At 35.2% G+C, this 19,841-nt stretch overlaps 1 protein-coding gene across 1 annotated transcript; it reads right to left on the minus strand.

The window, feature by feature from the left end:
- Positions 1-633: 633 nt before the first annotated feature.
- TDO2 (tryptophan 2,3-dioxygenase) lies at positions 634-18,866 on the minus strand. The gene is made up of 12 exons (XM_029939772.1): positions 18,787-18,866; positions 18,463-18,568; positions 16,628-16,718; positions 14,582-14,652; positions 13,371-13,498; positions 11,594-11,780; positions 10,214-10,321; positions 7,246-7,357; positions 5,063-5,120; positions 3,801-3,880; positions 2,863-2,953; positions 634-1,160 (listed from the first exon to the last, which is right to left on the minus strand). The coding sequence occupies exons 1-12, from the start codon at positions 18,819-18,821 to the stop codon at positions 1,007-1,009; spliced, it is 1,221 nt and encodes a 406-aa protein (XP_029795632.1). The 5' UTR covers positions 18,822-18,866; the 3' UTR covers positions 634-1,006.
- Positions 18,867-19,841: the final 975 nt, after the last annotated feature.

Raw genomic sequence — 19,841 nt, forward strand, 5'->3', positions numbered from 1 at the left:
GTCAAGGCTGATGGGCATTTAGATCCCTTTGGTAATATTTTGCACTCCCTTTATATAAGAAATTTAATTAAGTATTGCCAGTCTCCAGGCCAATCTGGAAAAAGAATGTCTGTCTGATCTAAACTCTTGGTCTAATACTCGTTATTAGAAATGAACTGAATCACTGTTTAGTCTGTTTTCTCCTCCTTTCTTTTGGAAAGTTCGGGAAACTATCACTCATTTCAACTTCAATCCTGTATTGACTCTGCCTCCCAGACCACAAGCGTTGGAGCTAGGAAGAGCACCTTTGGCTTTCTGGTCCAGAGGTGCTGGAAGCCGGGACCTCTCCCGAGGAAGGGACTGGCTTACAACAGGGAAGAATAAAGCCAACACCTACACCAGAACGGAAGAGGTGAGACACAGAGGATCCCCAAGAGTTCTAGGAATACAGTTCTCCAGGAACTGGATCCCCAGGCTCCTCTCAATTCTTTGAGCTAGTGGGGTAATGATCTGCCAAGTTCCTTCTAGGCTAGCTTCAGATAGATTTCTGTCTTTGGTCATCGAAGAATCCTAATAGATACAACCAATATTTCCAAAACAATATATGGCAAAAAAACTAATTCTTACTATTTCTTAAATTTTTTATTGTGTAACTCTTTGTATAAAATGACACATTTTATTGCATAAAATATTTGAAATCACTGAAGTTTCATGCTTTTTAAAGTATGAAATGAGATCATGATTATGTTAAATGGTTTACCTTAAGGTATAATTATCAGGGGACAATTGAGTTTTTAACAGGAAAACCTATATACAATGTTACAATTCAACTGAATTAGTTTCCTTAATTCATCATTACAAAAATGAGTTAATAAAATTATTTACAGGATTGAATCATTAGAGCAACACATGCTTACTGATGTATATACATATATTACATAGGACTCGGTGTATCATGCAATTTCATAGAAAACTTAAAAAAACAAGACTGAGAAATTCGTGTCTTCATAGATCTTTGCGGATGATTTTAATCTGATTCATCACTGCTGAAGTAAGAGCTGTCGCAATATTCGGCCGTGTAAACAAATTTATGAATAATTGGGTTCATCTTCGGTATCCAGTGTCGGGGAACCAGATATGTTGAAAGATTAAATAAATCTACAAATACCTTGTACCTGTCACTGGAAAAACACAAATATACAAATTTTGTAGATTTATTGACATGAAATATTTAAAATTTTTAAAGAAAAAATTTCATGATTTTTGCCATAATTAGTACTAATATGCTTAATTATATATTATAAATTACATTTTGTGTATTATGTACTACATATGTATTACATATTATACATATATAATTAAGGAGTATACTTATTAAATGGCCTTATCTTCATTCCATATCCATAGTTCATGCCCATAAAACAATATTCTGTGTTTTGTTGATCCTGACCAAGCTGGTTCAGATTAAAACCTAGAGTCTTATGATTGCAATACTACCTTCATAAAGATAAGGGTGTGTTCTTGTTTCTGGCTTTTAAAAGATGGTATCCAAAATTTAAAAAATTAAATCACACAAAATTCATAGTTGTTCATTAGAAAAATCTTTCCCACCTGCAAAGTAGCTGTCAAGTAACTGACATGAATGGACTAATAAATTGAACTCCCATCTTAGATTCATAATAAATGTCTATAAACGTGGTTTTAACATTTACAGTAGTTCTTATGTGTGTTAGTCAACTGTTCTAACTGTTGCAGTTTTATAGCAGAAGAGCATTTGCCTTTGAGGTCAACTTAGACTTCAAGTTCTGCTTTGTCACTTACAACTCGTGTGATCTTGGACAAGTTGTCTAAACCTCAGTGTCTTGGCTCCTAACTCTGTAAAATAAAAAGTACAATCACTTCCTCTGACTGGGCTTTTGTAAAGACATAGTGGGATCATGGCACATTAAAAATGCTGTTTGTGTTAATTATTCGCACCACCGCTAATGTGAGAGTTCATGTCCTATAGACATTCATGCTTAGAGAATGTATCCCCGGGGAAAGAAAGTATTTGTAACGACTGTGGAAGTTCTAACCTATGAATCTTATAAATCTTTTAGTCCAGATTTTGTTCCTATATAAATTTATAAAAATGTATAAACATGATAAAGAATTGAACATGTAAGTTTTATAACTGTCAATCTGAGATTGGGATAGAGATGAAGAGGGATGAAAGCCAGGTACAATATAAAGAATTTTAGGGACTAAATGTGAATATCTAATTTATTCTGGAACAGATTCTCCTTTCCCAAAGGGCCTTGTAAGTTTCCCTCTTTTCATATATATTTATCTTTATATCCATCTATAATATTGTGAACATTAAATAAATTAAGAAAACAAATGTCCTGGAAGTCTCTCTAGCGGGTTTTAAGTGCTAACTAAATATTAACCCCTTTCCTTGTAACTACTCTGTAGGCACTCTCTGGAGTAGATAGAAGTAGTTTTTAGAAAACAAACTCATACCAGGGAACAAGAAACTATTTTTTAGCTGTGTCATTCACCTGAGTGTGAGGATATTAGTGGAATGAATGGCACCTGTTTGAGTCTAGTCCAAACTTGGGCCAGAATGAGTTGAAAACATTCCCGTGAATTCCTCATATCTTCTCAGGTTAGGCAGCCATTGACACCTTGCCTCATCTCATCTCAGGGTGAACTTCCAGGGCTAAGGATATTTACAATGACCTCTCTAATAGGAACACCCTAATCTAGCCAGTATGAATGTGTTGTCAGGAGTTCAGACAGGAGCAAATATAAAACACATTTCCGAGGTAATGCACGTGTATGTGGAGAAACAAAGAATCAGAGATTCCCACCAAGGAAAACAGGTGAATTTCCCCATCGTACCTCACTGTTGAGCGCAGGTACTGGTAACCAGAGGACCCTCCGGTGCCAGCTTTGCTGCCCAGCATCCTGTGCACCATGCACACATGGTTATCTAGGCAAACACACAAGGTAACTCCATGGGTGTTTTTCTGCCATTAGTTCCACAATGTTCTAAAACAAGGGCTTGGTAATGATTATTACTTCTAAGAAACCACTCACACCTTATCACTTAGCCATATGGAAGGTGTACATGTGAGAGCTAGTTGAAACCCGTAGGTTGCCTGGCACCCCACTGGGTTCAGGTTACATGCAACTGACTCCATCCATCATTATGTTTAGCCTGCGGACACAATAGGGAAGCACTGGGCTGCATTATGACTTTCAGGAGCCCTCGCCACCTTTGTCTTCATGCATGGGTCCCTTCCTCCATTAAAAAAATACACATACTTACACACACACACACACACACACACACAGGTGTATACACACACATATACATGTGTATATATATATGCACACATACATATATGTATATATATGCATGTATATAAATTATTATTTTTGATGTTATGAATAGTTTAATTTTTATTGCTCATGTATATAAATTATATTTTAAAATTGTATTGGCTTCAAGATGAATAAGTTGTGGTTATATATTAAGACATTTTATTTAAACTCTGGTTAACTTTTTCTTCTAATTATCAAATAATACAGTTTCATGGGCCCCTAAGGGTACGCTGGGCTAGGTGCTACGCCTGCTGTGTGTACCAGGTAAATGGCCCTGGAAAAGAGTGATTGTTGGGCTGATTTTTTTAAAGAGCTCATTCACACACAAAGGAGGAAAGATAAGATAGTGGGAAGGGGAGCCGGCAGATAGAGAAAAGGAGTAAAGGAGCAGGATGCGGGCGAAGGGTTATCGAGGTTGGGGTGGGGGTGCTGGAAGGTGTGGGCAGACTTACATCTCCATTTGGTCATGAGTGCGTCTATGTCCATCAGATAAGTCAGCAACTGAAAAGGGACCTGGAATCTAGGCTCTTCCCTAAAGGGGAAATAATAATAAATCTATTGAAGCAAATCCAGTGTGTTCAAAAGGGCAGGAGTTTTATAATCTCTTGGCCCCAGAAACAAATGTGAACTCTGCCTCTTAAGAGCTGTAACAGCACTTGATTACTGTCTCAGTCTTAGTTTCTTCACATCAAAAATGAAGATACTACTGCTCATCTTATAGCATGTGTTTAAAGAATCTAGAACTTTCCATGTAATGTACATGAAATAACCAGCCAGAGTCACACCTAACATTGATTCTCATTAAAAGGTAGAATATACACTATCTCAGATTCACCAGACAGTACTACTCAAAATCTTCTCCTGGGCAAAGATATTAAAACACAGAAGCAAAAACTGCCCTTTATTTCTTCTAATGTATATATTTTTGTCCTTTCTTCTAGTCATTCAACAAATCTCAGTATATTTTCTGCTTCAGATACATGTACTTGAGTGGCACACATTTAGTAAGAGTTTAAGAAAAGAGTCAAAAGATCTTGTTGATATTTCTGAAGAGATGAATTTGAGATGATTAAAAAATCAAATAAATACGATGAGATCTAGTCAACAGAGGTTTTATTTTTGTTGCTGCTTTTAATATTAGCTAGTGTGCTCTCCATTGTTCTGGCACATTTAAGTTATGAACCATGGAGATGAGGCCTTTATACACATGTGATGGGAGTAGATGGACATTTAAGGGACACCTCAGACACTTTAGACGGTGAAGACTATTTTACTTGAAATTGCAGAATAAAGAGAACAACAATTTATAAAGGTGTTTTCACTTTACCCACTTTTTTTAATTTCATAAAATAAGAATAACTCAACAACCTTGTTTAATGATGGAACACGTTTTATGACTGAGTTTCTGAGGCAGATTAAACTTTGGCTTTTTAGGACACTTAATGTCATATGATATATTATAGAATTTAATTAAAAGAATGTTTCATCAATTAGTGTGTGTGTGTATATATGTATATTTCTACCCACCATAGGGATAAAGTTATACTCATACTATCTAAAAGAAACAAAAAACAACTAATGAACTGTCACAATTATTTTCTAAGCTTTCCCCAAACTAATGACTTTATAAAACTATGATTGCAATTTATAAGCCATTTATGTTATCTGTATTCACTCCTCAATTTCTGTTTCTACTGTTCTGATTTGCTTTTACCTGTAAAAATATATCATCAAGGCCCCCTGAAGAGCTCTGTATGACAGCCGTCTTTCACCTGTAAGATACAGAGCAAGTTTTAATTTAAAGAGAAATTTAGGGCAGTCATATTAATTTAGCATCATCACCTTAAATAATGAAGTTTTATATATTTTTAGAAGGCAGGGTAAAGGGGGCACCTAGCCCCCTGAGCCTGGCTCAGTTGGTTGAGCGTCCAGCTTCCACTCAGATCATGATCTCACGGTTTGTGGGTTTGAGCACCGCATTGGGCTCTGTGCTGACAGCTCAGAGCCTGGAGCCTGTCTTTGGATTCCGCGTCTCCCTCTCTTTCTGACCCTCCCCTGCTCATGCTCTCTCTCTCTCTTTCTCTCAAAAATAAATTAAAGATTAAAAAACATTAAACATTTTTAAAAATGTTTTTTAAAAAAGAAAACAATGTAAAGGTTTTTTTAATGTTTATTTATTTTTGAGAAAGAGACAGAGTGCAAGCTGGGGAGAGGTGGACAGAGAGGGAGACACAGAATCTGAAGCAGGCTCCAGGCTGTGAGCTGTCAGCACAGAGCCCCATGCAGGGCTCGAACTCATAACCTGAGCTTAAGTAGGACGCTTAACTGACTGAGCCACTCAGGTGCCCCAAAAACAATGTAAAGTTTAATTTAAATTTTTTATTCCTTAGATTTTAAAAAGCAAACATATATATACACATACACACACACTTTAAATATATATGTGATATGTATTATACATATGCATACTTTATTTTTATTTTTTTATTTTTAATAGTTTATTGTCCAATTGGTTTCCATATAATACCCAGTGCTCTTCCCCACAAGGGCCCCCACCATGACCATCACCCCCCACCCTTCCTCCCCCTTCAGTCCATGGTTCGTTTTCAGTATTCAGTAGTCTCCCTTGATCTGTGTCCCTCACTCTTCCCCGCTCTCTTTATATTTTATATATATATATATAAAATATGTATGCACTTTAAATTTCCAAAACCTTAAATATCATGTTAGGAAAACTTGATATAGAAAATATCTTACTTCCATTATAAAATATATTTTTCAAGCCATATAGTAAATTGATTTACTTTTTAGAAAGTTAAATAAGACTCATTCCAAGGTTCATTGGAAAGTAATTTTTTAGTTCACTTAAAATTACTTAGATTAGTTAAAATCACTCAGCTTCAAGGAGTACAACCATTATATAAAATCTCATAGGGGCTCCTGGTGGCTCAGTCCATTAAGCATCAGACTTCAGCTCTGGTCATATCTCACTGCTTGTGAGTTTGAGCCCCGCATGGGGCTCTGTGTGGACAGCTCAGAGCCTGGAGTCTGCTTCAGATTCTGTGTCTCCCTATCTCTCTGCCCCTCCCCCATCCTCTATCTCTCTCTCTCTATCTCTCTCTCTCTCTCTCAAAAATAGAATAAAACATTAAACCTTATATGTGTGCTCTAATAAAAGGCTTTTGCTCTATCAGCAGAAAAACAAAATTTTGCTATTCTTTACAGAGGTATTATAGAAAACTGGGGCTAACAACATTTAAGTTTGTAGAATTTAATTTCATATGCTACTATGCCTTATACTGATGTTATAGAAATTAACATTTACTTCTATCTACCTATTTGCAAAAGCTTTATAAGTACTTTATAATAAAAGATTCAAATACAAACGAACACAAAAATTTTAAACATATAAAAGAGTTATTGATGAAAGGGTTGATTATACTGGTCAATTGGTTTCAGAAAATAATAGCCCAACATTAATTATGCTGGAAGGTCTAAATATGTGCTTTTCTTAATCTGCTTGGGAAACTTCTTTCCTCTGTCAAACCGCCCAGTGCTCACAATAGTTATTCTTTTGGTCTCTGGCTGCTACTGTACTGTTTGTAGTTATACCGATGGTCTTCATTTCCATCCCTATTAGACTGAACCAATTGCAAAATCGTATTCAATTTCTCTTGGTATCCAATACATCTGATGCATATTATGAAAGCTTCTGACTAATGTCTTTAAGATGAAGGGGCATGTAAACTTCTTTATGAGGTGGTAACAGATAAAACAAACCCAGTTCTTGTTTCTGTAAGTGGGATATAAATTTTCATTTTACTTCCCCCACATGAGGTTTGATATTTTGATCTTGCAGTCATACATTCTGGGGAAAGGATCCTTAGAATAAAATACCTTTACTAAGGAGATGCTCATGACGTTTCTCATCAAATAAGGAGAGCAACACCTCTTTTTGTTTCTGAAATTCAGCCATTTGTTCCTCCTTTTCCTCTGATTCTTCCTTAGCCTTTAGGAAAAATATTACATTAATATTCCCAAGAGAGACCATAGATTCTTACTTTGGAAAACATCTTTTGTGAGAAATAGACTCACCAGGAGCAGAAAGAGTATACTTGGAATATTAACCATATCATCTAATATCACAGCAAATTATGAGATGGATCTTCACACTCACTGGTTCTATCCTTTTATTTAAGTTTGCATGATTTGTTAATCTCAAATATCATGAGAAATTTTCATAAGTAACATGAGAAATGGACTCAGATGATTGGAAATAACTACAAGTAGTAGATATGATCTAGTTTTAGAGAACAATTTTTTAACAAGGGAAAGGAAATAAGGAAAAGTTAAGAATTTCTGGTCAGAAAAACTATTAACTCTATTAAAGTTCTATAATCAGTATTATATGTTGTAAGTATAATTTCTTAGATGATTTTCACCTTCTGATATTTATTCATTTGGTATCTATTGATTCATTTCAGGAAATTCTTAGTTTTCTGCTTTACTTATAACCCAGTTAGTTGAGCTGATGCAAAAATTAGTTAACTCACTTATTTTCCATTTGTCTGAACGATTGTTCATGTGGTAGGAACTTGTATGCACATGATTGTCAATTAATTATTCATTTATTTAATAAATGTCATGTTAAGTTGATAGAGATAAGGTGAGCAAGAATTGAGTTCCTTAGGGCACCTGGGTGGCCCAGTGGGTTAAGTGTTTGACTCTTGGTTTCAGTTCAGATCATGATCTTCCCACATTGGGCTTTGTGTTGACAGTGCAGAGCCTTCTTGGGATTCTCTTTCTCTCCCACTCTCTCTGCCCCTCACCTACTCACACACACACAATTTCTCTCTCAAAATAAATAAATACACTTAAAAAAATAGAGTTCCCTGATCTCATGCACATATTATCTGATGGGAATAGGATATTGAACAAATAATCACCTAGGCATTACATTGCAAGTATTGACAGTAACATACAGGAGGAGCATAATGCCATGATAAATTATAGTAGTGAGGAGGTCAGGGGATATCTTTCTGAAGGAGTTTTCTTTGAACCAAGACCTAACGAATAGGAAGGAATCACCTGAGGAAGAATACGCCAAGTCCAGAGAATAACACATAAAAAGACCGTGAGATGGTGGTAAATTCAAAGAACTAAATTCAACTTAAGGAAATTCAGTATGGTTGGACCACATGAGATCACAAAACAACTTGAAGACTATGTTAAAGATGTTTATCTTTATTTTAAAAACAATAGGGAGTCATAGACATGTTTTTATGCTAAAGCAAAACATGATCAGATCTGCATTTTGAGAAGATTGCTTCAACTGCAGTGTGGAGAATAAACTGGGATGGAGTCATACTGGAGAGAAGTATAGAATGGCTGAGAGAATATTATAAATCCAGGCGAAAAGCAATAGCAGTTTTCACTTGACTGGTGGTGGTAGATTAAATGGAGATATCTGAGAGCTATTTAGAAGGTAAAGTTGGTAGGATTTGATGATAACTTGAAGTGGTTGAGGAAGAGGGAGGTGCCAAAGATCAATTGTGTGTTTCACCATTGACAAATTAGATGGTTTACAAGAGAAAAACTTCTTCAACTTGTCGAAGACTAAGTTGGTATGAGAGTGGAAGGACGAGGAAATTGTTTTTAAGTTTAGTTTTATCATTATGTTTTTGAAAGGACCAGGAGGGAATTATAAAGTAAGATGCTAAATATGTAATTTAAAATTAAAGGAGATATCTATGCTGGAAATAAATGTTTGAGAGTTATTGGCATATTAGTAGATACTGAAATGGTGGGTATAAATGAGTTCATCTAGTGGAAGAGTACAGAGAGAGAACACAAAGGGTCTAAGCCAATCCCACCACTTACTGGTTTGAGAAAGAAAACTAAGCCAATAAAGGAAACAAATCAAGACAATAAGGATCAGAGAATTAAAGGAAGACAGAATGTTAGGTACCAAATTCAAGGGAAAAAATTCTCAAGCAAGAATAAGTAGTCATTATTATTGAATACTACTAGGAGATCAAGTAAAATAAAAATGGCCATTGGATTTACATACCTAGAGGCCATCTGTGAATGATGCCACAAGAAGATAGACTAGTTTGGGTTGAGGATTAGTTGAAAGAAAAAGAAATAATTGTGCTAACTACTGTTCTAAATACCTTACCAATATCAACCTAATTAGATGCTCATAATAACTTTACAAGGTAGATACTCTTACTTTCTATTTTGCCATTGGTGAAAGTTAAGCAAAGGGAGGTTAAGTAACAGAAGAAGTTCAATGTCACAGTTATTAAGAGATGAAGGTAGAACTTGAACCCATGCAATGTGACTTTAAAGTCCCTGCTATAGGCACTTCCTGATACAGCTTCTCCAGATACAGCCTCTCCAAACATAGGCTTGAAATAATTTTTTCAAAACATTTAGTAATGAAGAGAGGATGGGGGAGGGGCTGTAGTTTGAGGGAAATGAGGAATCAATCAACAGTATCTCAAGTGAAAGAAATTTGAACTGAGGGACAGTAAGAAGGGCCTAGGATATCTTTGATTGATCTTTTGTGAGCCTACTTCTATCTAGAATTGGTCATGATATGGATATGAAATTTTCAATAAAAATAAAAAAGGTCTATTAATCTTATATATTTATCAAACACAAAATTGTACCTATAATAAACTTGTTACTTTATTTTTATAGTTCATAAACAAAATAAATTTAATCCTGTAATATATTTGTGTAGATGCACTTGTTAAAGAAAAGAATATAAGAAAAATAAAAGAGAAAACTATATATTTGTTAAATAAAATTTTCAATACTTTATCTGTAGTAAACATATTTACTTATGGCATCTAAATACCTGAATTCTTGTGAATTCTTCTTCCAGGCCTTTGAGAATGTTGTTTTCAAACTTTCCCCAGAAGTTAAATCCTTGTGGCTCTAAACCTGGTGTTCTTTCCAGCCATGCCTGAAGTATTATTTTTTAAAGTAAATATATTATAAAATTTAAATATGTAAAATACATTGTACCTAACATCTATGAACCTAAAACAGGAAATATATCATAAGTTTTTTGCATATAAATATTTCTCTTTCCCTTAAATGTCTTCATTTACTGATTAGCAATTTATATTTCATTCCTTAATCTTTAAAGCAATCATATTAATAATGTTTACTTTGTATTTATTAAGAAATGTGTTATTATAGAAATTCTAATTTTGTTCTATAAGTCTATAAACATATCTAAATGTTTTTATGCAGTCTTCTGGTTTATTCTCAAAATACCTTATGTCTTAGGACATGAAAGAATTATGACATGCATATGATATGGTCTCTTCTAAATGGAAAAGCATAGTATCTTGGCAACTTTGAAATCTGAAATCAACTAAACATTCAGTTATTTTAAGAGTCCACAAAAATTGTTTTCTTTACTTTAATAATTCCACCAGTTAACAAATAAAACTTTTTAATGTAGAAATGAAACAAAATTCATGTAGAAATTTAATGTAGAAATGAAACAAAATTTCAAAACCCAAAATAAGTCAGTTGAGAGTCCTGACTTATTCTGGGTTTTGAAATTAGCTTTGTGACTCTCCCTCCCTATCTTTATGAGCGGCGTTATATATGTTAACCTAAATCCACATTCACAATAACCAGGGGATCAGTGTGCAAAGTGTAAGTCACAAAAAGAACATTTTAATTTGTAAAGGAAAAACCCTTGTGAAGAAAATCAAGACCATATAATCTTTATTTAATAATTCATATGTGAAAAAAACACTAATCCCTCAAGGCCTTTGATAGACCCATGGGGAAGTAAGATATGAAAGAAACAAACTCTGAAGGCTATACTCTTAGTATTCAGTTTGAGAAAAACACACAAGTTGTGGAACTTTTCAATAATGGAATAATTTAAAGAAGTAGAGCTCACTGAATAATTAACTACACTCAGTTTAAAAACCAGCTAATTAAATGTTGTTTAGCAGGGTTATTTAAAGGAATTGTATTATAAGATAAGAAGGTTATTAAATATTAACAGAGTTGATTATATAAATATTTTTGAAATTCTCAGGGAGTTCTTAATATTTTAAATATTTTAATTAGTTGAGTTCAAGCAAAGTCTTTTTGTTCTTATTTGTAATTTAGGTGATACAACCTGTGACTTTTAAAATTTCGATGTAGCACAACTGCAGTTAAGAAGATGTGAGGAGTTAGACTTTAGAGACAGTATTTGACCATTTACCTCCACTAGCTGAAGTAGCGTTTTTTCCTGCTCGGACTTAAGTAGCAGTTCATTATCTTCTCCTTTGAAGTTATCACGATAATGTCTTCTGTTGTAAGGGACTCTCAGACTCTGAAGAACACCTATCTTGTTTTCTAATAGTCGGAATTGCAAACTCTGGAAACCTGATGCTGGAGATAAGTACTCTCTTTGAGAATAAATGGAGGAAGGGAAGAGAAAAGAAAGAAGATAGGAGTTGACATTGTAAATCAATGTAATGATTTCTTCTGTTGTGAGAGGTCATCAGTTTTACTCTTCTAGACATCACCAGAACTGGGACACAGAACTGCCTAGAGTTGGACCCATGGTTTAACCTTACCAAAGAAAGAAAACTGAGCTACCTTAACATTGTTTCGCTGTCGCTTAATCAATTGAAAGATGACATGTTAATATAGTTTGGGAAATGTCATCTATGATATATACACATGATGTATATACCATATATATACATATACACAAATGCACAGATACGTTTATGTGTTTGGGTACTAATTTTTTTCCTACGATAAAGACAGGTGTACATTGAACAATACTTTTATTCTAAGTGCTGAAAGATTCTTTGTAAATTATTACTTAATCCTTCATAAATTTCTATTCTTGAATATTGTTGATCTCACTACCTAGTATTATGAATATCAATGAGATCCGACTCGTGAAACAAATGAGATACTGCCTCACACAAAACGGGCAATCAAAAAATATTCTTATTCCCACCCTACAACTACCCAAACTCTTCTGTCCTTCTAAGCTTCCTTCATCTAATTGGCTGTACGGCTTCAAAATTTAAATCCACTACAAGGGCTTTTTAAAAAAAAAATCCCTTGACTGTCACACATGTTGGAGACAACCTATTACATCATTAAATGCCTATTACATGATTAAATTCACCTGGTATTCTTAAAGAAAAATCTCTTCTGAAATTTTGGAATGAAAAAAAGTTTTTTAAAAAGTATAAATATGGGGGTGCCTGGGTGGCTCAGTCGATTAAGTGTCCAGCTTCGATTCAGGTCATGAACTCACAGTTTGTGGGTTCGAGCCCTGTGTCAGGTTCTGTGCTGACAGCTAGCTCAGAGCCTGGAGCCTGTTTCAGATTCTGTGTCTCCCTCTCTCTCTACCCTTCCTCCACTCGTGCTCTGTCTCTCTCTGTCTCAAAACCAAATAAACTATAAAAAAATTAATATATATTATATATTAGACTTTATTTATATATATATTTTATTGGAGACTTTATTTATATATATATGGCTTTGGCTGCCTGGGAATGCAGAGCTAAAATTTATAGTTCAATTCATAACTTAAACTGACACTTTTGCTGACAGGCTTCCCATCAACTCTTGCTTCTCTTTTATGTTAAGTTTTTAATTTTTTTTTAAATTTAGTTGTATGTATTGTATCAGCCACATTAGCCATTTTGATAAGTTGTCTAAATTCGTTTCAGTGGCTTCTCAGCCTTTTGGCTAAGATCAAGTGTAACATTCATTTGAGATGAAAACGGGCACACAACAATGAATTGAAATTAAGTGATCATAATATTATGTTCATGTGTAAAAGTGGGTGATGAAATATTTTTAATAACTTCTCAAATGCTTTGTAATTAAAATCCCAATGTTTATAGTGACCCTGGGTCAAAAGGACAAGGTCCTAACTCACACAGCACACGACACACATGTTCTCTTCTTGCCCCACAAGAATGGAAAGGTAAACCTCACAGCATTATTACAGAGCCACACGTACACACCTGAAATCATTGAAGTCCAAGGCTGTCATTGTTTCCAGAACGGAAAACTGTTGCACCAGTAGTTTAAGGATCACTGCCACTCGGTGCATTCGAGTAACAACCTTAAGCATATTTCTTTCATCCCTGACCTGAGAGTTAAGAAATGAAGCATCAGGTAATCAGTTCTGATTTCTAGAAGATACAAGATAGACTACTAACCACAATGCATTCGTATTAACTTTTAAAGAGGAACATTGGAATTAACATTTGCCATATGTATATATTGAATGAATAGCAACTATAAGTTGTGTGCAAAGATTGTGTGCAAAATTGGAATCATTAGTCTTTCTTTTTTTTTTCAACATTTATTTATTTTTATACACAGAGAGAGACAGAGCATAGGTGGGGAAGGAGCAAAGAAAGATGGAGACACAGAATCCTAAGCAGACTCCAGGCTCTGAACTGTCAGCACAGAGCCCCACGTGGGACAACCCACAAACCGTGGGATCATGACCTGAGCGAAGTCAGACGCTTAACCAATTGAGCCACCCAGGTGCCCCCATTAGTCTTTAAAAATAGTCTTTAAAAAACCTTCCTTTCTTACTGTTCCACTTTCCTCATCATCATTTCTATCTTCCAACAGCAAATATTCATTAGAAATACAATCCTGGCACCTATTAATTAAAGGATCTATATTAGCTATATTGGTAATCTACCATCATATATATCAACTTTCTTCAAGGGAAAAGAAAACCAAAATCAATTTCTAAACAAGGGGCTTGAAACTGAAATTTGAAAGGAACCTTAGAGCAATGCGTAGCTGGAAGGTAGCAATGGCACTGGGAACATATGACTACATTCTCATCCACTCAGAAAGGCTTTTTAAGTGTTTCTGTGGGGCGCCTGGGTGGCTCAGTCGGTTGAGCCTCCGACTGCAGCTCAGGTCAGATCTCACGTTCGTGAGTTCGAGTCCCACGTCAGGCTCTGTGCTGACAGCTAGCTCAGTGCCTGGAGCCTGCTTCCGGTTCTGTGTCTCCTCTCTCTGCCTCTCCTCCTCTCATACTCTGTCTCTCTCTGTATCAAAAATAAATAAAACATTGAAAAAAAATTTTTTAATGTTTCTGTTAAGTATTAATCCCTTCATTTGGTATGAAGTTTTTCCAATTAGCAACATTTTTCTACATTCTCCCCCCAAAAAAGTGTATTTTCAATATTGTGATATAAAAACTTACATGGCCATTCTGAAAGATCTCTCGGACAGAATCTAATTCCCAGAGGATTTGCTTAAACCAGAGTTCATAAGCTGCAACGGGAAAAATCACTGTCAATTGAAAGGTTATGGAGACTTCTTCACCATAGTCACATGAAAGATATGGCTAACACATTGAAAAAGAAAGAAAATGTAATTTAAAAATAATATCAATACAGACTTATCTTATGCTAAAAACAAATATGAGTGATAATGTTACCATAGCCTTTTTTGGATATTTGAATATGCCAGCCATGTTGTCTATATGCTTTATATTCATTATTATTATTTTGATTTCCCTCAACAAATATGTTTTCTAGGTCTTTTAATATATAACACATAATCTAATGTTAGCTTCCTATTCGGAAGCTGAAGGTGTGTGGAAGACAGTGATACTCGGCTCCATCTATAAACTGAGACATTAATAGTCACTAACCCAATAAATAGGACAAAGTTTTGGTTCCTAGAGGCTTAGAATATTATGGGAGGACAAGCTTATGAATTGTCTAAAACTTCATCATACTCGTCTACTTCCCTCAGTACCTAGCACCGTTTTGGCATAAGATAAACCGTGGCTGATTGTTTTCTGAATAAATGAAACAAATAGCCAATGTAGTTATTAGATGAGCATAAAGTATTTATAATCTTAGAGATTCCTAGCACATTCTATTTGGTGCTACCATATGAGTAAAGGCTATGTTTCTGTACTAATTAGAGGAATCAACTTATAATTTTAAATTACATTTAAGGAGACCTTCAGGGATTTAGTTCTCATATTTGGACAAAGAACAAATCAGATGTTTATTAATTAATTTTGTATTTTTTGTTCAAGTCTGACTTTGTGTGGCTTGTTCTGTGACCCAGTGACCACACGTTGTAGCTGAAGGATGGAAGGAAAGTGTCCCTATCAAATAATAATACTTCCATTTGTTGGACGCTTATTCTGTGTTGTGCCTTGGGCTAAGTGCTCAAGGCACATTAATTCATTTCATCTTCACAAGAACTCTAGGAACAAGAAGATAAAGTCATTCTCTCCATTTTACAGACAAAGAAATAGAGTCATTGGTCAAGACACTTGACCAAGGTCACACAATTTATAATGGTAGAGCTGGGATTCTAGACAATTTTCTGACTCCAAATTTGTGCTACCCTGCCATGATTCCTCTTCTGCTAATTTTGTCTTGGCATAAGTCACCAATAAAAATATAAATATGAAAGCAGGAGAAGTAACACATCAAGCCACTTATTTTCCATCTTTATTTTTTTACTCTGAGGAATTGCTCATTTTAACCAGTCAGTCAAGCAAACAACCATTTGAGGAAAAGATATAAAGAACTGGAAGGGAAAAGAAACGTGTCTAGAAATGGGGCACCGACTAGCATGAGTCATTGGCCCTGGTCAGACAGATGACAATATTAGGACACCAATAATCTTAGAGTAAATCTTAGTATTCTGAGGTCATGGACCTAATCTTTAAGATACATATTCATGAAATTTTGCACACCATTTCAAAGATTTCAGGGACTTTCAAAACTCCAAAAGTCATGGATTCCTACATTAAAAGCCGCTGCCCAGAGGTAAGAAGTCTAGAGAGAGTAAACATACATTTTAGGCAAACCTAATATTTCTGTTTAGTATCAAGTTTATATACGATTATGTAAAATCACAATACATTTGCATGATCTATTTCTTGGAAATAGTGTTTTAAAGCTCCAAGCAGAAAAATAATAACTTGTTAACTTGCAATTTTTTGTGTGTGAATTCCAAGAGATAGAAAGTTCCCTTGGATTTAGAAAAAAGAGAAAGTCCTTCCTGATCCAATTAACAGTGAAAAAAAATAAAGCCGACTGTTATAAACCCCAGAAGGAAGCCTTATGAGAATTTACCGGGCAGCAAAATACTCTCAAGGATTTCTAACAGAAGTGATATAATCTTTCCCCATCTAATAGCTAAAAGAATTGTAGGTTCCCTCATTATCGTTGGGCAATGCCTGTGGATTAGTTACCATCCAACCTGTTGTGCAACTTACCTTGATGGGTTATGATAAAAAGATGTTCATCATGGATTTTATTTCCTTTTATTTCACTTTGAAGTTCTTGTGCATTCAAAATCTTTTCCAACTTTAAACAAAAAATAGAAAGACCAGTTTTGTATAAACTTCCATAAGGTGGATAAATTATAGGGATCTAATATATAGCATAGAGATTATAGTTAATAAACTATATTATATATATCTAAAAGTTATAAGAGGGGCGCCTGGGTGGTTCAGTCAGTTGAATGTCCAGCTTTGGTTCAGGTCATGATCTCCCAGTTTGTGGGTTCGAGCCCCGTGTCAGGCTCTGTGCTGACAGCTGACAGTGTCTCCCTCTCTCTCTGACCCTCCCCTGCTCACACTGTCTCTGTCTCTCTCTCAAAAGTAAATAAAACATTAAAAAAATGCTAAGAGAATAGGTCTTAATTGTTCTCACCAACAAAAAGAAATGGTAATTATGTGATGTCATGCAGATGTTAGCTAATGTTATGATGGTAATCGTTTTGCAATATATGTGTGTCAAATTAACATGGCATATACTTCAAACTTACACACTGTTATATATCAGTTATATTTCAATAAAGCTAAAAAAAGATTTAAAAAAAGACTAATTTTGAAATTGTAAAACTTGTTTTTTTACTCAATTTTAATAAGAAGTAGAATACAAAGGGCTCCTGGTTGGCTCAGTCAGTTGAGCATCCAACTTTGGCTCAGGTCATGATCCCATAGGGATCATGAGTTCAAACCCCACATTGAGCTTGCTGCACTGAAACTACTGTCAATGTGGCCACTTCGAATCATCTATCTCGGTCTCTCTGCTCCTCCCCTACTTGCATTCTCTCTCTCTCTCTCTCTCTCTCTCTGTCTTTTGAAAATAAGTAAACATTAAAAACAAAGTAGAGTACTGAAAAAAAAAACAGTTCCCAAATTCTCAGGAAGCAATCTATTTTTTCAAAAATGCATGAGTCTTGTTGTAAAGTCTGAGTTAAAGTTATGATTTTTATTCTTTTCAGAAGAAATTATATTTGGTAGGATTCTTTCATAACAAATAACGTTATACTTGATGAGAAATCATACCCCTTCTGTCTCTTGATATGAGTATGATAAAAATTTGATCACTTGCTGAGCTCACTGTTCACCTTCTGTTCTTTTATTCCCCAGAGAGCCTATTCTAAGAAGATCTTAACATTCTTTATCATCTCATCCTCAGAAGCCCATCAGTAAAACCATCAAAGGGTCTACACACGGGACTTCTTAAAAAATATAGAAGACAAACAGGCTGTAAATTTACCCCAGAATTATTGCCAAATACCTCATTTGTAATATCCCTCTTTTATTTACTAATGATTTCAAGAAAACATGTGTCTTTGATATTTCTACATTATGACAGAAGATTTAAAAAATAAAATTTTCTTTTTTCTGCATTTTTAAATAGTTTATTGTCAAATTGGTTTCCATATAACAAATTTTCTGGATACATCTGCAATGATCTAAGCTGGATTAAGTGACCATGTCTTAGTTACACAAGCTGCGCAATGCCTGACAGTTATCTACACTTTATCTTATCACTCAAACTCTTCTGCTCAAGATTCTGTCCTCTCTGCTTCTATTGTATCTTTGTCAGATAGGTGAATTTTCGTATATCAGTCTCTTGAAGTATTCTTTAAAAAGTTGAAAAGGCATACATTGCATGAAAAGGGATATCATGAGGTCCAGAAAACTTTTCGGTGACTGGGAAACAAACAAATCCCAAAACATGAAAGTGTCACTTGGTGGACTTTAGCAGCTAGCAAAGGAAGCTGAGCGCCCACCATAAAGGCTCTACTACTTACCTGCAGGTAGTTGCCATAGATAAGTCCTCCTTTGCTGGCTCTATTCAGCCCGGTTTGTGATTTGTCGTCTTCACTGCCTTCCATGGACAATTTTTTAAAAGCACATCTACAGATTAGATAAGTGAGGAGGAAAACAGGAATCTTGAGAAAGTATAATAACTAACACTTTGAGTGATCAAGGTTCCTTACTGTCTCTAAAGTTGATTATTTTAACAAGAGAATATGAGTGACAATGTTCAATGCTTTTGAAATTCAGAAATTGAAGCATTCTTACTTGGCATTTCTAAGAGCCTAACCGTTCTTAAGACAGAGGTAAATACTCACCCAAAGTTGTTTCCTAAAAAGGGACACCCACTCATGGTGAAAACACAGAGTAGGAGAAGCACCAAGGTTTGACTCTGAACAGGTGATATCAGTGACCTTTCCAGACGGTCTAACAGACCAGCCTTTTATGTACCCTCCTCACTCTGCACCAGCCAATCAGCTCTCTCTGTGTGCTTTTAGGTAGGCTCTCCTTTCAACTAGTACAGAGAAGCTGAACTCTGTCAACTTTAGTGTGGATCTGTGTTGGGGACAGTTTGCTAAAAAAAGTGGGTATTCTGCCAAATCAAGTCATTTGACTAGCCAAGATCTGCTTTTAGATCCAAAATTACAAACGTTAAATAAGACAATGGAGGCTAAGTTAAAATCTGAGAAAAGATTTCATTACTCTATTCCAATAAGACATTTGGCATAGCATTTTAGGAAATATAATATAAAGAGCTTGTAAAAGACAAACGTTTATTCTCCCAGTCACATATTTGTATATTCTTACGAGTGCTAAACCAAAAGCTGAACTTGGGTGTCTCTGGGAGAAGAAATTCGTTACATAATAGAGGTCGGAAACATGCTCAAACCTCATTTCCATCTCATGTTCACTGTCCTTCTGGCCTTAATCTCATCTGATAAATTACCAGCCGTCGGGCTGCTGTAATGTGCTCTATTGGAATTTAAATGGACATTGTTAATTTACTGCTTATCTGTAGCATAGCAATTCTAGGACACTGAGAGTCATCCACACTGGGGTGCTTTATACATAATGTAAAAATAATAAAGTGCCCACAATTCGAAACAATGTCAGCGATAAAAAGTTTTTTCTAGAAAACGTTATTTATTTGTCCAAGTTCTGAACTGTTGCTTTGAAAACCATTGAGCCAAGGCAGGAGCTCCGTCACCCTGTCCTTGGCTCGCCACTGCTACGCACTAAGAACGACACATGCAGCCAGCACTCCCCGTGTACCTAACCCTCGAAATGGTCATTTGATGTCTAATTTACCAAAGTAATTAGACGTCAGAAACTCCATTTTTAGTCTTGGCTCTGCCACGGATGGAATTGCGTG

The sequence above is a fragment of the Suricata suricatta genome, chromosome 1 (genome assembly GCF_006229205.1).
Source record: "Suricata suricatta isolate VVHF042 chromosome 1, meerkat_22Aug2017_6uvM2_HiC, whole genome shotgun sequence".
Classification (NCBI taxonomy): domain Eukaryota; kingdom Metazoa; phylum Chordata; class Mammalia; order Carnivora; family Herpestidae; genus Suricata; species Suricata suricatta.